Raw genomic sequence first — 18,618 nt, 5'->3', positions numbered from 1 at the left:
AAAAACAATGTTTAATGACCGACTGGTCTGAAACTAATACTTCAACTAACAGCTCAAAATTACATTGGTTTTAGATAGTCACTTTCAATATAAAACTAATACTTGTATGGCCTCCACAGCAAATGTTTTCATTAATGTTCTTTTCACATATTTTAATACACTCTTATTTTTTTAAAGACAAGTGGAAAAGGTTTTCATATTTGTTCCCTCATTCTCTCATGTTTTTCACACCTTTAATACTCTCTTCTCATGTTGAGAAACAGCAGTTACAGCGCGTGTGCATCTGCACACACACATATGCAACCACTTAAATTGCATATATATATAAAACAAGTACTGTATCAAGTGTTTAGATATCCCCACATTTGCATATTCAATAGTACATTTTCTCATATTCGCCTTCCTTGTTCCCTGCTCAAGTCTTTTTTTAAGTTTCCTTATAAGTGTGATTTGCTTAATTTACAAGCTATAACAAGAGCAAGCACTTCAAGTAGAATAATGGCACTATACCTAGCATCTTCACTCTTTTCATCCTTACGAAGGGCTGTTCGAGGGGCATCGCCTCTTTCCCTAGCCAGTCTTTCTTCTATTTCTCGCTCTCGAGCAGATGTATCTACTGGCTTGGCACCTCCAAATATAGAGGCAGGTGCTTTGGACGGTGGTGGAACTGGAGGGGGTGCAGCAACTTCTTCTATGGGCTTCGTTCTCGGTTGTAGGTTAAGACGTGGCCGCCCCCTTGGTTCACCTGCAAGACAAATTTTTACCTAACAATAACATCAGATATCTCCACAATTACTGGTTCTTACAGAACACTTTACATATTATAACTATAGTAGAAAACAAAGTAACTGTTTACTGTTCCTGGGTAAGAGTACTATCAAGGGTAACAAGTAATCTGGCAAAGTTAAAGATAGAAAAGTAGTTCACTGTATTTCAGACCATTATATTTGAGAACTGAATAAACATAATTCAAGATATCGCACTACAGAGATGAGCAGAATACAAATAATGATACTTTTAGAACTAAATGATAGGAAGATTCTATCTTGAAATAGATTTTCTATGAAACCTTATTGAATGCGGAGAAGTACAGAGAAAATGTATCTCCCTTATACACTGATTAATTAAATATTTTTTAAGGGCAGCATTAATGGAAATATGTAACCTGTCAGGGTGGAGGATTTCTCATTTTTCAATCCTTTACCCCAAAGCATTTTCACATCTCTACATGAGAGGAGTAATGACACTATCACACTACATCATTATAAAATCCTACAAACAGTGCAATTTCTGTTCCATACCACTAGAGAGTTACAAAAATTACCAAAATTACATCAGGGCTAACTCCATACTTCCAACATTTCCTCATATATTAGACACCCCACCCCTTTTCTCTTTTGCTTTTATGGCCACAAAAAGTGTGTGTGGAAGGGGGGGAATGTGATAGCCCCCCATTTTGGGCAGTGACTTCTGGGCATAAAGAACTATAAATTATACATGTACGCATTCTACACTATTCTTTAACAAATTTATGATTGTATTCTGAATCTTCCTGGCTACCTTCACTGGAAGGCAGTATATTTACATTTTAAAGAATAGAGAAAAAATTAAATGGCTAACACATTACTTTTAGGCCTACATATATTGTAAATATAATCAGTTTTATTTATTATATCACATAATTCGTTTCATCTCATTAACTCTTCCGATGAGGTTGATGTCAGGAAGGGAACCCGGTCGTAAAATCTCACTACAAAGATACATCTCACTTTATACTCGACCCCATAGAGAAAAGGGATATAAGGTTTGGGAATACTGTTTTATTTACCATATTATGCAATATTAATACGATACAAAAGAACAAAAAAAGAACTTATTGCCAGTCATTTGCCTCTGGCAGTTGAGCAGTAGGCCTATCACACTAATCACTGCTTTAATTCGAATTATCGTCATCTTGTACCGCCAACTTCCGTGCTACTGGTGCTGTCGTCATCCCAGGTCCTGGTCTTTTTAAACTTTTATTCATAATTACAGAATCCAAACAATGAGAATCTATTCACAAATGATTTCTAGAGAGGGTCTTGTTGTATTTTCCCAGTTGGTGTATGTGTAGCAGAAGCCACACCTTCCAAGTAAAGCCGTGTTGTAGAAAGCGTGCCAACCCACCAGCTGATCACTAGCAAATGTTACGATTTGTACTTCCAAACATAGTACATACAAACTGGAAGCATTCTTAGAATAACTGCAGCTGTTGAAAGCCAGACCTTTATTTTTTTAAGTATATTTCATGCTTGTTCTCTACACTCACATGAGGATTTACCAAACCAGGTGTAAATGAGATAGAGAGACCACATTGTTTAGGTTAGGTATCCTATCTCAACTGTCCAGATAGTGCTGGAGTTCAAAAATAAAAATAATAAAAATAAATAAATAAATAAATAAATAAATAAATAAATAAATAAATAAATAAATAACAGGAAAGTTTGCCATATTTATGGATTTCTAAAGGAGTGGAAGCAATATGTTTTATTATCATAATGCTTCATTTCGAACGTTGTTGTCTCCAGGTTTTTATTAAAGCATAGTATGATTTGTTCGGTGTTTCTGAAAACCATAAAAATAGTTAGTGGGACATAAAACTAATAACATTAATCATAATTTGTTAGCAACGTTAACGAGTAAAACAATCATTATGATTGGATTGTTTTTATTATGTTTTAAACCTACTTCCCCAAAAAATACCTGTATAGGCCTGAGTTACGAGATATCACTTTGTTAATGATCTCACCTGCCTTTTGTTATTTTTTTTTAAGACATGTCTCCGATGGAGGTGAGCTGCATGTATGATTGTATCTTCCTGCCATTCTTACTTTTTGGCAGTACTGGGAATCAAACTTGGACCCCCAGGAATGGCAGCTAATTGTGCTAACTGATATACTAGCTGACTGGCTGACGTTACTAACTGCAAAACACACACATATCACACGACTGATGCATGCTTGCAATGTGCGGGCTGGACATAGGAAACCGTTTACATATCATTCCGATGTCATCAGAGCTGCAGTACACTATGGAGGCGGACATTTCTTAACTACGTACCACAACTTTGATGTGTAGGTCAGGCAGACGAAACTATTCACTACTTTGCTTGAGGTCATTGGAGCTGCAGTACATTCTGTAACAGCTTCGAAGCAGAGTTATTGTTCTGTGACGAATTACAGTGAGGGGGTCTTATAGAGAGTTTTAATTATTTTTATTCCATGTTCTTGGTCTCGAAAAGCCAAAGGGGTCTAATACAGCATGAAATATGGTATGTACTGAACCCCATCAGCCAGTTTGATGTACACCGTAATGATTAAACCTTAAACTTTCACATATTGTTAACTAATTGCCCAAACATACATTCCTTATGTCGGTATAATCTTCAAGGTTATCCCAATCCTGGTCTTATGTGGATCACCAATAGAAACACTGGAAGTATGATGATGATGATGCTGCTTACCTTTCTTGTTTAATGGGACTAACATATAGGTCATTGGCCCCCGTGCTGGAAATCTGATCAATATCAATGATTGAATTAGAAGAAGGAAGTGATAATACTTAAGCCCAAAGAGCATCAGCACTCCAGGAAGACTAAGATGATAATTTAGTTCCAAGTAGGTCCAGGGACAGGAATTGCTGCATCAAGCACATAGTGGGCTTGGAACAATGGAAACTGTCTGAACGCCAAGCTAGTCAACTCAGATGTCTTAACCCCGCTCGCTTGAAAGGGAACGCGGATATATCAGCTGAGTCTAATCATATTTTTTCTCAGTTGCCTGACTGCAGAGGTTTATTTCTTTTTTCAGCAGCATCTGCCCTCTGATGTGATTTTCAAATATTTTTTACCAATAACAATGTGTCATCCACAAGTTGCATCATAAAGAACACAACTTACGTCCGGGCAAGAACGACCTTCCTAATAGCCTCGTACTGAAGCTTTAGCTCAACACCTGATCGTTCCCTGGCTGCAATATTATTACTGAAGACGGGATTTCTGGAGATGATACTAAACAGACCTCTCTGATGACACGTCAGAACTGTGACCTAATTTATTATCTTCAGCCTTGAGTTCTTCCTTTACGACAGGAATGTGTGTTTACCGTGAGTTACACAACACTTATAATTAGGGCTCAGACGTTTGTTTAAGACCTAAAAATAGCCCAAATAAGCAAGAAATATGACGCCAAAAGTAACGAAATATGACCTCAAAAGTAACAAAGTATGACGTAAAAACTACACAGTATCACCCGAAAATGATTAATCTAAATATGGCCATTTTAAAATACAATATAAATCAAAATGGCAATTTCTTTGATACATATTTAACTAAATTCTTTATTTTTTCTTTCATATTAATTTTCTGAATATGCACGTTTAGCAGTTTCTCATAGAATACTGTCCTTGATTCACTTACCAAACTTTGGTGAATTCATAGCTATAAAGTACTAAGTTTGCTAAGATTATCAATCAGATTACACAATATTTTAAAAGTCAAAACATGTTTGCACCCTGCATTGGTGGTTTGAAATACGAGAAAAATAGAATTTTTTTTTTATATTTTGGAACGTTTAAGCACAGACTTTATTAATATTATTCTAATGTAATAAATTTTAAATTGAGCACCATGAAACGAATTAGGTATCAGTAGATATCTTTCAATACATTATGGTAGGGCGGCAGGACTTATAGTGCAAACTCGCATACCTTTTTCATTCTTCTCCGTGGGTGGAATTGGAGTGTATGACAGTATTTCTTGTTATATATGATTGAAAGTTTCCTTGTGCATTACAATGCACAAAAACATATTACCAGTGTTTTCAGTTATCCGTGCATATTTGTCCAGTGATTACCCCGGATAATCAAGAGTTTGCTGTAGTTTTAGGCGCAAAGTGATTATCATTTAACATATTCTTGCAAGAAGAGAAGCTCCTTTTTACATCACAAGACGTTATTGGCGCATATTTAAATAATATTAAATCACTACTGTCGAGGTCTATGACCTTCATTCTATACAAAGGGTATTATTCCATTTGTATGAACGGGACATGTGATATCGAGAAGAAGTTTCGTAAACACTAATTCGCATTCGGTAAGTTGAAGATGATTTTGCAAAGCTACAGCTATCGTCAAACCGCTGAAATATGACAGTAACATGACATTTCTATGAAAATAGCTCAAAATATGACCTTACGACAAAAATAGCCAAAATATGCATTTATATGACAAATAAAAGTCACGTAATTGTGACGATAATCGCCTGATTTGCACCAAAATCCAATCAGGCATGAAAATAGAGAAAGAGTAAAAGATATGACTTTTCCTAAACATCCGAGCCCTACTTATTATCACACGCATGTGTTCCGTAATACAGGCGCAATTTAAGATTTCCTTCCAAACTGCAGAGACCAGGTTCTATTCGATTCTTTCCTTACATTAAAAACTTTTTTTTTACAATTTGCTTTACGTCGCACTGACACAGATACGTCTCATGGCAACGATGGGGCTAGGAGTGGGAAGGAAATGGTTGTGGCCTTAGTTAAGGTATAGCCCCAGCATTTTCCTGGTATGAAAATGGGAAACTGCAGAAAACCATCTTCAGTGCTGCCGACAGTGGGGTTCAAATCCACTATCTCCCGAATACTGGATACTGGCCGCACTTAAACAACTGCAGCTATCGAGCTTGGTTTCTTACATTCTTGCTGCTAAAATGTCTAAAAGTTATTAAGCCCCCCCGCCTCTCCCCAAGTCAGAGGATGATGATTTACGGGCTATGATAATAATGGAATTTAGTGGAGAATAGTGATCTTAGTGAAGTTCTGCCGAAGGGTAATTCATAAGTAACAGGAATTTACCTGGAACAAGTACTGCAGGCTTGAAAAAACAGGGTTTGGGCCCAGCTGATGCGAATATTCAGCAGTCGTGAAATAGACGTGTTCGATTCCAGTTCAAGTAGCGATCATGACAGTGATAATATTCCAACCAGTGCAACTTCTTTATCAACTTAAGACTGAAAATGGACAAAGAAGGCCCCACTTTGATTCAAAATTCCGTCATGGTGTAAAGGGAGTGTTTTTAGAGTAAACAAAACCGAGCGTTTCCCAGAACAGAGCTGAACAGACAAATCTTTGAATCGCACATAAAACCCGGTTTAGTAAGATGAAACGAAGGGGCTGAGATTGAGACTGGGTCCGGACAAATAAGGGTGAAATAAAGCTTCTTACAGGCAAATAGGGGATTGTACAGAAAACTAAATTAGAACATTATATTTCTTGCAATCGCTTGTTGACCACGCCTATTTTCTACGAGCTGATTTTTCTGACAATAAAACACATAATGGACAAATTTCTGCCAATATTTACAAGATAAAGCCAATACTTGACCACCTGGTAGCTAAATTTTGGAAACTTATAACCCAAGTGTCTACTGATGAGAAATTCTAGTTATGGCTGGTGTGGGAAAGTTTACATACCGGTACCAAGAAAACGATGTTTCGGAATGGAATCGTACAAATTATGCGAAGCTGGGAGAGGGTATGTAACATGATCTGCTTCCATGTGTACCATAATGAAAAGACATTACGCTGTGAAAACTGTAAATATTACTTGTAGTGTAGTGTAATATACTCCATGTGTGTCACCTATGAACTGTAGGTATATAAACTGGATCCCTCAAATGCACTAACAAACATAAGAGAAAATTTTGAGAGTATATTCCATTCTTACACCACAAAAGAGCAAAATAATGGCCTTTAAGGGGAAGGATCCTATCCCCAGTAAAATCTGTTTAGATAATAAAATTTTGGAAAGAGTTAAATGAATTCAATTGTCTGGGGTACAATTTATCTTACCAAGGGGAAATTTTATATCTCTGCAAAAATAACCAAATTTACCAGAACAACAGGAATCACAAATCATATCATGAAGCCATCTCTTGTCCAAAAACACACTCGCTTACGTCTTTATAACACTTTAGCCAGACCAACCCTTTGCTACGGCAGTGAGGCATGGGATTGTATAAGAAATGAAGATGTGCTTAAGGGACTGAACGTGAAACCAGTAATCAATTACATCTATTATTACCAAGAAAACTGGAAACGTCATGTTCAAAGGATGGAATCTTGAAGACTACCAAAGGAGATCCTACGCTATCAACCAAGAGGACAGAGATCTATAGGATGCCCAATGAAGCGATGGAAAGAAAATGCAAGACTGTAACGGGCCACATGGCCCAATACTTGGAAGGATGACGATGATGACATAACCTCTTCTGCCCAAATGCCAACAAGTCGGTTAAAATATAGTCTATTATGGATCTGGTAACCCTAGCCTCCCATGTGTAGCGATGAATAGCCTTATGCTTGAAGAATATATTCGTAACTGATAAACCCATACTAGCACAGAAGTCCAGCAAACGCTTCCCATTTCTGTTAGCTTCCATATATTCCCGACATTTACCAATCACCCTTTCGTATCCTGCAGTTCTATTTTCAACTCTCGCATTGAAATCGCCCATTAGCACAATTCTATCCATGCTGTTGACCCTGACCACAATGACACTCAATGCTTCATAAAACTTGTCAACTTCATCCTCATCTGCACCCTCACGTGGTGAATACACCGAGACGATTCTCATGCTAATTCCTCCGACTGCCAAATCTACCCACATCATTCTCTCATTTATGTGCCTAACAGAAACTATGTTGCGTGCAATGGTATTCCTGATAAACAGCCCTACCCCATAGTCTGCCCTTCCCTTTCTAACACCCGTCAAGTACACTTCATAATCTTCTATCTCCGTCAAGTACACTTTATAATCTCCTATCTCTTCCTCGTTATCTCCCCTTACCCGAATATCACTTACTCCTAGCACATCCAGGTACATCCTCTTTGCTGACTCAGCCAGTTCTACTTTCTTTCTTCCATGAGCCCCATTAATATTGATAGCTCCCAATCGAATTCCATTTTGTTCGCCAAGTTGTTTCCAAGGAGTCCCTCGCCTGTCAAATGGGAGTGGGACTCCGTTACTCCCATAAGTCCGAGGCTTGCTTAGAATGTTCCCAGTCAGTGAAATATAACTGAGTTTTGCGTAATTCTAATGAGCACGTGTTTTTTTAAAAGAAACTACTGTGTTTACGAAGTTTCTTCTTTGTCGGCGAAGGCGGAAGCAGAGCGGCCGGGTTTCGGTACTGCAACAAAACATTAAGTGTTTCACCGAGTGATATTGTTGACCCTTACTTACTGGCGGCTTAACAAAGGCCAACCGAGTGAGACCCCCTTTGCTATCTCGCTCCTCCTCTACCTTTGTCGTTTTTGACATTCACAATGCCACCAAAGATTAAGATACATTACAAGCAAAGTGGGCGCTTTCGGTGCGGAAACAAAAGAAAATACAGTAAATTTGTTTGAATATGAGAATTTCTTTTATGGGAACGAGGAAGTAAAATATCCATGGTGCCGGTATCTGGTGTTTACTGTTGAACAGTAGTTTTGTCATTCAGTTGCTTTTCATTAGCCATGCGGAACAGAAAAAAGGAAAAGTTATACCCTAGATGAAAAAGTAAAATTTATACGAGAAGTGGACGCTAATCCACACAAAACAAGAACTTAAATTGCTTCAGACTTAGGTATCGCTTATACCACGCTATGCACAGTCATCAGTAAAAGAAACGCTATTTTGGATGAATTTTTTAAACTGGGTTCAAAATCAGCAAAGCGCAGTCGTCAGCAAAAAGGAAGGTATGTTGCTTTGGAGAAAGCACTTTCCATATGGTTCCAGCAAAAGCGGGCTGCAGTTCTACCAATTAGTGGCGATATGCTGAAGGCAAAGGCGGTAGATTTAGCTAAAATAATGAGGATCACTGCTGATTTCAAGGCTTCATCAGGATGGTTGCAAGGATTTAAAGATCGTCATGGAATCACGGGGAGAACAATTTGCGATGCCTCAAAAGCTGTGGAAGACGTCACGGTGCAACACTGGAAAGAAGAGGTTCTTCCGGCTATTGTAAGCGATTATCAGCCTCCAGAAATCTACAATTGCGATGAGACCGTCCTATTCTACAATCTCCTTCCTAATAAAACATTAGCTTTAAAAGGTGACTCATGCCATGGAGCGAAGAAAAGTAAAATTCGTGTAACAGTACTTCTCGCCACCAATGCAGATGGGTCTGACAAACTTCCTCCACTTGTTATAGGAAAATCGAAGAATCCGAGATGTTTTATGGGTGCGAAAACAAAACCTACGGAATATGAATCCAACAGAAATTATTGGATGACTATGCTTCTAATCGAACAGTGGTTGAAAAAACTGGACATTAAAATGAAAAAGAATCTGAAGAAGATGCTTCTTCTTATGGATCGATGTGCAGCACATCCACCTCAAATCGTTCTGGAGAATGTCCGAGTGGATTTTCCCCTCCTAACTGTACCAGTGTTCTACAACCGCTTGATTTTGGCATCATTGCAAATTTCAAAGTGCATTACAGAAAAATGCTGGTTCAACATTTAATAACACTGAGTGATGCAGGCAACAAACTTCTCTCCATTAATTTGCTACAAGCCATCTACTTTATTTCAGCTACCTGGAGCAGATGTCATCCTCCACAATCAGCAACTGTTTCTGCAAAGCTGGTGTCTTACTAGAAGAAGCTGCCTCTAATGAAGATTATGGAGACGAAGTTTTGTTTGGCAATGAGCTAACGCTACTGGAGAGTGTAGAATTCAATACTTTTGTGCATTTCGATGATAATCTGGCTTTATGTGGAGAACTACCGGATGAAGAGATTATTGCTGATGTATGCCAACAACGCGGTGGTGATGGACCAGCTACAAGCGATAGTGATGGAGATAACGACTTGAATCTTGAAACACCTGAACTGAGTGAAGTGTTTCAATCGATGTGTGTAGGCGGTACATCATTTGTAGTGAAAATGCTTTGAATTCATTACTAAGTTTGCAAAAGGAGGTTTATACTCTTCATGCACGAAAAGTGAAACAAGGCAAACTATCCGATTTCTTTAAGGCTGGACCAAGTTCAAATTAATATATTTCTTCTTAATGTATTTATTATTTGCAAGTTTTTACACATGTAGGTCTATTCCATTGGTTTTTCAGTAAATATGTGATGTATTGTGTAAGTCTGATTTCTAAGTAATTCTGAGTTACAAGTAGTTTTTTCTCTTCCCCTTGATATATGTATAAGTCAGGTTCAACTTTTTTAAAATTAATAGAACATTGGCTTTAATTTACTTTTTATGTACAAGAAATTAATCCTACATAAAGATTTTCAGTACCGGTACACCAAAACTGAATAAGATAATCTTTGCATTCTGTTGGGTAGGCAACCCGCTAGTCAGAATTGTGATGTGTTTGCTTACCCTCCCCTGTTTTGTAATCAGGTAGTTTCGCCTGTGTGTTGTATAGTGTGTGTCGTCTGGTATTGGCTGTATAGAGACATGTTGTGCAAAACACCTGGCGATTAAAATAAAATGAATTTCAATTATATTTTTAACAAAAAAAATGTTAAATATAAGCAAAAAGGCTAAATTTTAATTCATTACAATGAGAGCTCAAAATTTGTCAGAGTGAAATTTTTTAACACCCGTTAAATAGGGAAAAGAGAAGGAGCCTTACAATAATTTTGCTATTCTGAATATTCATTAAACTGGCATTGGTTACAATGGCATTTTACTGTAGAAGGAAAACAAAATACAATGGCAAAGAAAGTCCTACCAGATAAAAAGCACCTATATGCCAATAAACCTACAGATATGAAGGCCTTTGCAAGAACATTTGTATGCAGAAGGATCCTGTTCAGTTGTGATAGCTGGATTAGGTGAACAGAAAGAGAATAGTTTGCAGGTACCGTTCCCCTGAGGAGTTCCTTTGCAACGTCACTGAAGGAAGAATTGCCAGGAAAAGAGGACAACCCCGAGTGTATTACTTCACGAACCTGCTTTGAGGATGACCTACACTGAGCTGAAAAGGCTAGTTAACCTATGGCTAAGACTAGCAACACCTATGGCTGCAGCAAATAGAATATGATACAAATCAAAGACAAAATAAAAAGAGGAACATGCATGAGGCTTAGACATTTCTGCTTTCCACATCAAGACAATTTACATCCATATACAGTAGAACCTCGATGCATCGTTCCCGGAACTGTCATTTTCCCGCATCCATCATTCAATTTATTCGGCTCCCAAAATGTTCCATATAAACCAATGTTAAATTCCCCCGCATCTATTGCTCCTCAAACTATCGTTTTATCGCACTGATTGTCAAAAAAATATTTGTCCTCAGCCACAATTTTCCCGCATGGATCGATCGTATGTAAGAAAACTGTACGCAAAAGGTTTTTGAATTTAAAGAGACAGCTGAATACTCTAGCATAATAGCAGCAACCTGTTACATGAGAATGTACGAGTGATTACAAGTTACTAGTCTTGAGTAAGGATCTCGTAAGCTGGAGTGCTGCGTGCAGATTATTCACGCGCAACATCACTACAAGCCTCCTCGCGCCAACGCTTCTCCTCGACCCACTAACCGGCCCCTAGAAGTATTGTTATTTACAAGAATTAAAACTGAGGGACTGCAAAAGTCAAATTTACCACCATTTTCTGTGTTGCTACTGGCTGGCTAGGGCTGCCAGCTTCGTTGAAAATGAGAAAATCTTGCAGTTTAAAATAGTCACGGCGTGTGCCGGGTACGTTTAAATTAGTCACAGGGTTATTAATCGCGTCATACCTTTTATTTTTATTATTATTATTATACAGTGGAACCACGATTCTCCGTATTTAGAGGCACCACGGAAAAAAAACATACAACACAGGAAAACTGAAAATGCGGGAACGAATGAACCATCAACAATTTGGCTTTCTAGACCAGGATCACCATCTAACCATTAAATAGCTCCTCAATTAAAGATAATCGTAGAATGAGTGAACCTGGAACCAGCCCTCATATCCAGGTAAAAATGCCTGGCCTGGTCGGTAATCGAGTCCGGGCCCTCTGGGTGAGAGGCAGGCAAGATAGACCGCGGGGCTGGCTTCAAACATTAATTACCGGTACGCGACTTAAAAATATCTCGAAACTTTACAGTTTTACCAGGGAAACTTCGTCAGTTTCCTCTGAAGACTTCATCAAATTCCTTTGAAAACTTCTTACAGTTCAACAACTTTGATCAGCCATACTCTTTGAAAAATCTAATACACGTAACGCCAAGCCAAACAACAATCGACCACAAGTAGTTATTAATTCTCTAATCTAATCAAATAAAGCACATCAGATACAAAAGCGCCCAACATGATGACAAAATCTTTTTTTTTTTTTTTTTTAAATCTTCCATTGTAAATTGGTCACCGGTATACTGTTCCTGCTCAGTTTATGAAAATCATGTACCACGTAAATTAGGCCTACATCGCATTTAGAAGGTTATGTTGAACTCGAGAATATGGTTTCGAATGTATCAATCTTAAAGTTCACGGATGCATTAAATTCAATTCTGCCTGTCACTAATGAAAATCAAATTGGAAAGAGAAAAAATATCATTAACACTTCCAAAATCACGATTATTTGCGACCTTGAGCTCAGCTGGAAAGCACGCTCGCTGTATAAGTCGGTATGAGTGCAAAACGATACAAAGTTTTTAAATGTACAGTGCACCGGTTTTTATAACATTTTAACACAAAAACGTGAAATTTGCAGTCTTACTAGGACGAAAACAGTAATAGGCAGTTCCAGAACCTCCTATGGTTTTATGTAGGTAAGGTGCAACATCTGTTCTGGTCTCGATAACATAATCGTATATGATAATATTAAAAGGCTAAATTTGTTACTTAACACGCGAGAGGTCGCACACGTGGCAATTTGCCGCACTTTTTAAAATATTTGTTAATAATTTTGTTGCTAGCCGCTGTAGGGCGCTCGTTTCATCCCTCCCCTCCCTCTCTCCCGCCTGACGTTGATTATCATCAGTGTATTGCCTGCTGCGTTCCAGAGTAGTTTTTCTTTCACTTTCCCATCTGCCTCGGCAAATTGCCTTCGACCGACCCCTCGCGTAGTGTATTCTTACATTACTGACTGCCTTTCCAAGAAAGTTTAAGTTCATGAGGTTTATGGTGGCTTTCAGTGAAGTGTGGTGCTGTAGTTTTATCTTGAATTGTGACCAAATCATTCATTGAAATGTACAAATGCAAACGTTGAGGCAAATTGCTCACGTGCAACCTCTCGTGTTCTTTAAAAACTCTTTACCAGATTTTGCAAAAACACTTCATTAATTTTTTACATTGAGAAAATATTGTTACTGGGTAATTATGTTAGTACTAGTTGAAAGGCTGTTAAACAGGATACATATTTATATTCTTATCAGAGCATTCACTGCGAAAGGAAAATAGCAGCTCATTAGAATTTTTTTTTTTGCTAGGGGCTTTACGTCGCACCGACACAGATAGGTCTTATGGCGACGATGGGATAGGAAAGGCCTAGGAGTTGGAAGGAAGCGGCCGTGGCCTTAATTAAGGTACAGCCCCAGCATTTGCCTGGTGTGAAAATGGGAAACCACGGAAAACCATCTTCAGGGCTGCCAATAGTGGGATTCGAACCTACTATCTCCCGGATGCAAGCTCACAGCCGCGCGCCTCTACGCGCACGGCCAACTCGCCCGGTCATTAGAATATTAAGCGTGAGCAATTTGCTTTCGCCTGACCTCTTGCGTTCTAAAACGGGTGCGAACTCTCGCGTGTTAAGAAGGAGCAGTTTCGATTCCTGCCTGAAAGCCCAGTGACTATACAGTGCCCTGAGGAATATGCCAAAAACCTGTTCAGCGATACACTAGAAAAAAGTAAAAAACAAACATCTAACCCTGGACATTATGTAGATGTTTTGCAAGTACGAATATTTGAAGAAACTCGTTCAGTCTTCAAATAGAGCCGCCAAAAATGTGCTTTCTCTCTCTTTCTCATTCCAATTGTTGTGGGGACACTGTGCTTTACGAATTCCGAGGATTCTCTAAACAATACCACCCGAATGCGATGCTAAGACGATCCGTTATGCAAGTTCACCACTGATCGCTTTTCCAGTACAGTACTTTCTCGAATTACCACAATGACGGAACGTCAACATCAAGATCCGTAAGTATGCCGTAGCGTCCTTTTGTAAGATAGTTTCATGAAAAATGCGTGATCGAGGATTTGATCAAAAATTAGATGTAGGGTTTTTCCAGCATTTGCTCTATTAACCAGCGTTTCATCTTAGGTCTGACACTAGACTCGTCAGAGTGGGATGTGTCAGACCCTACCCACTGACGCTTTAGCGTTGATGGGACTGAAATTTCTGGACAGTGGATCCGGGAAATCGTTTCTTCGAGGAACAGATAAAGCGGGATTTTTACTACGTGATTTAATTAGAATGCTCGCAGGACCACATAATATAAACGAATAATACGGGAAAATGTAGTTTCCGGGAACGTATAATCGAGGTTCTACTGTATTTACATGACCAAAAATGCTCAAATACAGTACCCATATTTTATTATTTTGCTTTCCCCCTATCTTATGTCACCCGCATTCATCGTTTTCCCGCATCCGTCACTCCCCCCCCCCCCTCCCCCCTTGAAAAACGATGCATCGAGGCTTTACTGTACATTAAGATGGAGAGTTTTTCTTCGATCTAATACAGTGTTTATGTTCTGAAAATATTCCCATTCTCCTTCATGCAGTAGTTTCTTATTTCTGATATAATACCATTCAACCGGTATCTTCCAGCTGGCCCATTTTTGGGGCGTCACCTGCTTCACACTTTTGTTCCCTCATTTCTTCCTTGCGTGGGGACAATATGGCCGTCGAGAATTGTGTTGGTAACAATGAGTAACTTTCAGCTGTTTCCACTGTCCTGGCACCTACAGAGGATATGCTCTTTTCTTTGCTGTTTGCTTTACGTCGCACCAACACAGATAAGGTCTTATGGCGACAATAGGATAGGAGAGGCCTAGGAATGGGAAAGAAGCGGCCGTGGCAGCCCCAGCATTTGCCTGGTGTCAAAATGGGAAACCATGAAAAACCATCTTCAGGGCTGCCGACAATGGGATTCAAACCCACTATCTCCTGGATGCAAGCTCAGAGTTTTGCGCCCCTAGCTGCATGATCAACTCGCCCGGTCAGGGGAGATGCAAGGAACAAGCAAATTTCAACCGTTTCTCTACAACATGGCTGCTTCTTGCAATTAAGGTATTTCTTCTCTTGTTTCTCAATACAGTCAAATGCCATTCTAACGAACGCCAGTTTAACGAAATGTTCAGAATATCAACATTATTTTTTCCCTATTTAATGCATGTTAAAATTATTAAAATATTTCATTGTAATGAATTTCCAAATTTCAGTATAATGAATTAAAATGTAGCCCTTTGCTTATATTTAACCCTTTCGCTTTAAAGCTCTCAGCTGATGGATGTGTGAAAACTGACAGCCATATTTAGCACATTATGAATACACTTCTTTTAAAATTGCATTGAAGGCACACCAATGAAGATATCAACATGAAAGTTGGCAAACTTATAGAATATACATCACTTAGTATCACTGCATGTAAGTCATTTCCCTAAACCAAAAGCGTTTAATGTTAAAAAGTAATAAATATAGAAGCAAAGTTATAAATATCAGATTTTGGAAGTTTGGAAGTAATTCTAGGAAATAGTATTCACAATCCGAGTTTGTTATTCATGACAGTAGGAAGGCTATATTATTGTTTACTATCATGGTAAATATCACGATTCTATGTCCATTACATCCAAGGATAGATTAAAATGTTTATAAAGTGATGTAACACTGAACAATGTCAGCCATTTTTGCATAAAACACACATTTCTTAAATCTAATATACAAGACTCGCCCATGAAGATATTACCGATTCGGACAGAGAAACATCACCATCACTTGAATAATTGTCAAGATATTCAGTGATATCATCGTCAGCTAAATGAACATTCTTCGCCATGTCGCGTGCGATAAATAACTAGGCCTAACCTAAATGAACTATATCTTATACTTCACTATCACTATGCACCTAATTACCCAAGAAAACTATTTCAATAATGAACTAACAAGTAAACTAAATATATTGCCTACGATACAGCCTAATTTCACTATATAATCACAAATGAAAACAGAGAGAAATGAACGCAAGTTTGCCGCCAACCACGATGTAAACAAGACACGGAACTCCAGTGAGCACATGTTCCAGACCTCAAGAATAACGATAAATACGGTTAGCCGGCAGTTCCCGCGGAGTATAACGTGAGGTAAAACTGTACTCTTCTTATTCCGTGCAAAAAATATGCTATTTGGCGCGTAAATAATGAAATAATTATAATAAAGGCGGGTAACGACGGATCGTTACCCTGACAGTTTTCGCAGGACCCGTGGGTACCGATAGATCGCTACCTTGAAAGCCAAAGGGTTAACATCTTTTTCCTTCAAAACATAATTGAATTTCATCCTGTTTTAATCGACACGCATTTGCACATGTTTCTATACAGCTAATACGCGGCGGCACACACTATACAACACATAGGCGAAACTACCCGATTACAAATCAGGGAAAGGTAAGCAAACACATTACAATTCTGACGAGCAGGTTGTCTACCTAACAGCAGGTGAAGATTATCTTATTCAGTTTTGGTGTACCAGTATTGAACGTCATTATGTAGGATTAATTTCTTATGCATAAAACTGACATTAAAGCCAATTTTCTATTAATAAAAATATCTTCAAATATTGGGGTGCGCAGATTGGATTACGATATTCGTGTTTACAGGATACGGTTCAGGTAGCCTTTTCCCATACATGTACGCGATTGGTCGAGCCAGATATCGATTTCAAAATAACCAATTTGTAAGTAGTAATGCTATTGGCTGGATAGGAATGCCACACACAAAATCAACCAATGAATATTACAGTTTCACATCTCTACACTCAGTGCTGCATTTCATTTATTCACATCTCATGACATGTTCATTGTTTATCTTTCGTTCATGAAGCAACGTGTGTATTAGTGTGCCAAAGAAAAATGTACAATACTTCAGGAAGCGGAGAAAGGAGAAATAGCAAAGAAGTATAACATCAGCCCTTCAAAATCATGATATTCCTTATTAATTAAGACCAAATTAAAATCTGTCAGAAAGTGGACTGGGCGTCCGCATCTTGAAGTACATAGAGGTCGCAAATGTTGAACTTGCACCTTTTGAGTTTCAACTCGATCATTTAATTTGGTCGAAGTTTTCTTACATTCAAAATGCTGATCAGTCAATCCTGCCCGTCGCAGATGGTCGAGTGAAACCTGTAATTCATTGTCAAAGAGTGTGGCCAAATAATAATATTTAATAAATCCCCTGCTCCGAAATAAAAAGGCTTCTACTAACATTTGTTTTAGAAAGAGTGTGATCTGCAATAATACCTTGATATTTTTATTGGCCCCCGTGCACATGTTTTCATATTTGGTGTTTGGTGTTTTTACTTTCAGTCCACTTGTTATCTTATGAGCCCCAGCAGAAAAGGTTTTCATATTTGTTCTCTCATGTTTTTCACACCTTTTAATAATACTTTCCTCTCATCTTTAGATATGGTAGACATAGTTTACACTATACCCGCGGATAGACAACGTAAAATGCCCCCATGTCGGAAAAAGTCTTATTTAGTGTTTCTATATCCCTGCTGGATAGTTTTAATCATATATTCAGTAGAAGTTTTCTTGCTTAATAGTTTTTTTGTTGTCCCCTGTAGAAACGTCTTAACGAGGTTTTACTGTATGTTTTAAATGTCATAAAAGAATACTGAAGGTACACTATTCATAAAATAAACAAGTCCCTAAGGTAAAGTTTATACAGAATTTTTTTTTAAAGAAACATTTTAAGTTTACTTCAACAGCAGTATTCAACAACATAATTGAATTTTGCAACATAAACAAGGATTTTGAATTAGAGTAAAGTAACAAAAAGTAATATAGGACATGTATTCCAACATTCAGATTTTTTTTTTTTGCTAGGGGCTTTACGTCGCACCGACACAGATAGGTCTTATGGCGACGATGGGATAGGAAAGGCCTAGGAGTTGGAAGGAAGCGGCCGTGGCCTTAATTACGGTACAGCCCCAGCATTTGCCTGGTGTGAAAATGGGAAACCACGGAAAACCATCTTCAGGGCTGCCGATAGTGGGATTCGAACCTACTATCTCCCGGATGCAAGCTCACAGCCGCGCGCCTCTACGCGCACGGCCAACTCGCCCGGTATTCAGATTTTTAAATCAATAGATATTATAAATGATAGGAATCCATGTGATGATGAGGAGAAAGATGATGATTTGCCTCGAAGTGTTCAACAGAGTTTGACTCTTGGGCGGGCAACAAACATGGGACGTAGTCTTCAGGATTTTCTTGATACGAAATGATGTGCCAGAATCTGTGTTAAATTCAAGTGCAGTGGTTGCTGACTGCCTTGAATATTCGTTTGTGTCTGGGAGTGTTCAGAAGAAAATCACAGACTTTTCCAAAATATAAAGTCGAGGACATAATGTACCGGTACAGGGTAAAA

General features: G+C 38.4%; 1 protein-coding gene across 2 annotated transcripts in view; it reads right to left on the bottom strand.

Moving 5' to 3' along the window:
* Positions 1-18,618, bottom strand: part of eIF4B (eukaryotic translation initiation factor 4B) — a 212,811-nt gene that overhangs the window by 101,793 nt on the left and 92,400 nt on the right. For both annotated transcript variants that reach the window (XR_010861597.2, XM_067158454.2), the window contains exon 7: positions 511-745. Coding sequence is in view for 1 of the 2 variants with exons in the window: in XM_067158454.2 (XP_067014555.1) it covers positions 511-745 (235 nt within the window). In the remaining variant the exon portion in view is untranslated. The remainder of the gene's footprint in view (positions 1-510; positions 746-18,618) is intronic.

Source organism: Anabrus simplex, chromosome 1, assembly GCF_040414725.1.
Source record: "Anabrus simplex isolate iqAnaSimp1 chromosome 1, ASM4041472v1, whole genome shotgun sequence".
NCBI classification, from domain to species: domain Eukaryota; kingdom Metazoa; phylum Arthropoda; class Insecta; order Orthoptera; family Tettigoniidae; genus Anabrus; species Anabrus simplex.
Note: the sequence above shows the minus strand (reverse complement) of the source record. Positions and strands in the feature narration are given on the sequence as shown.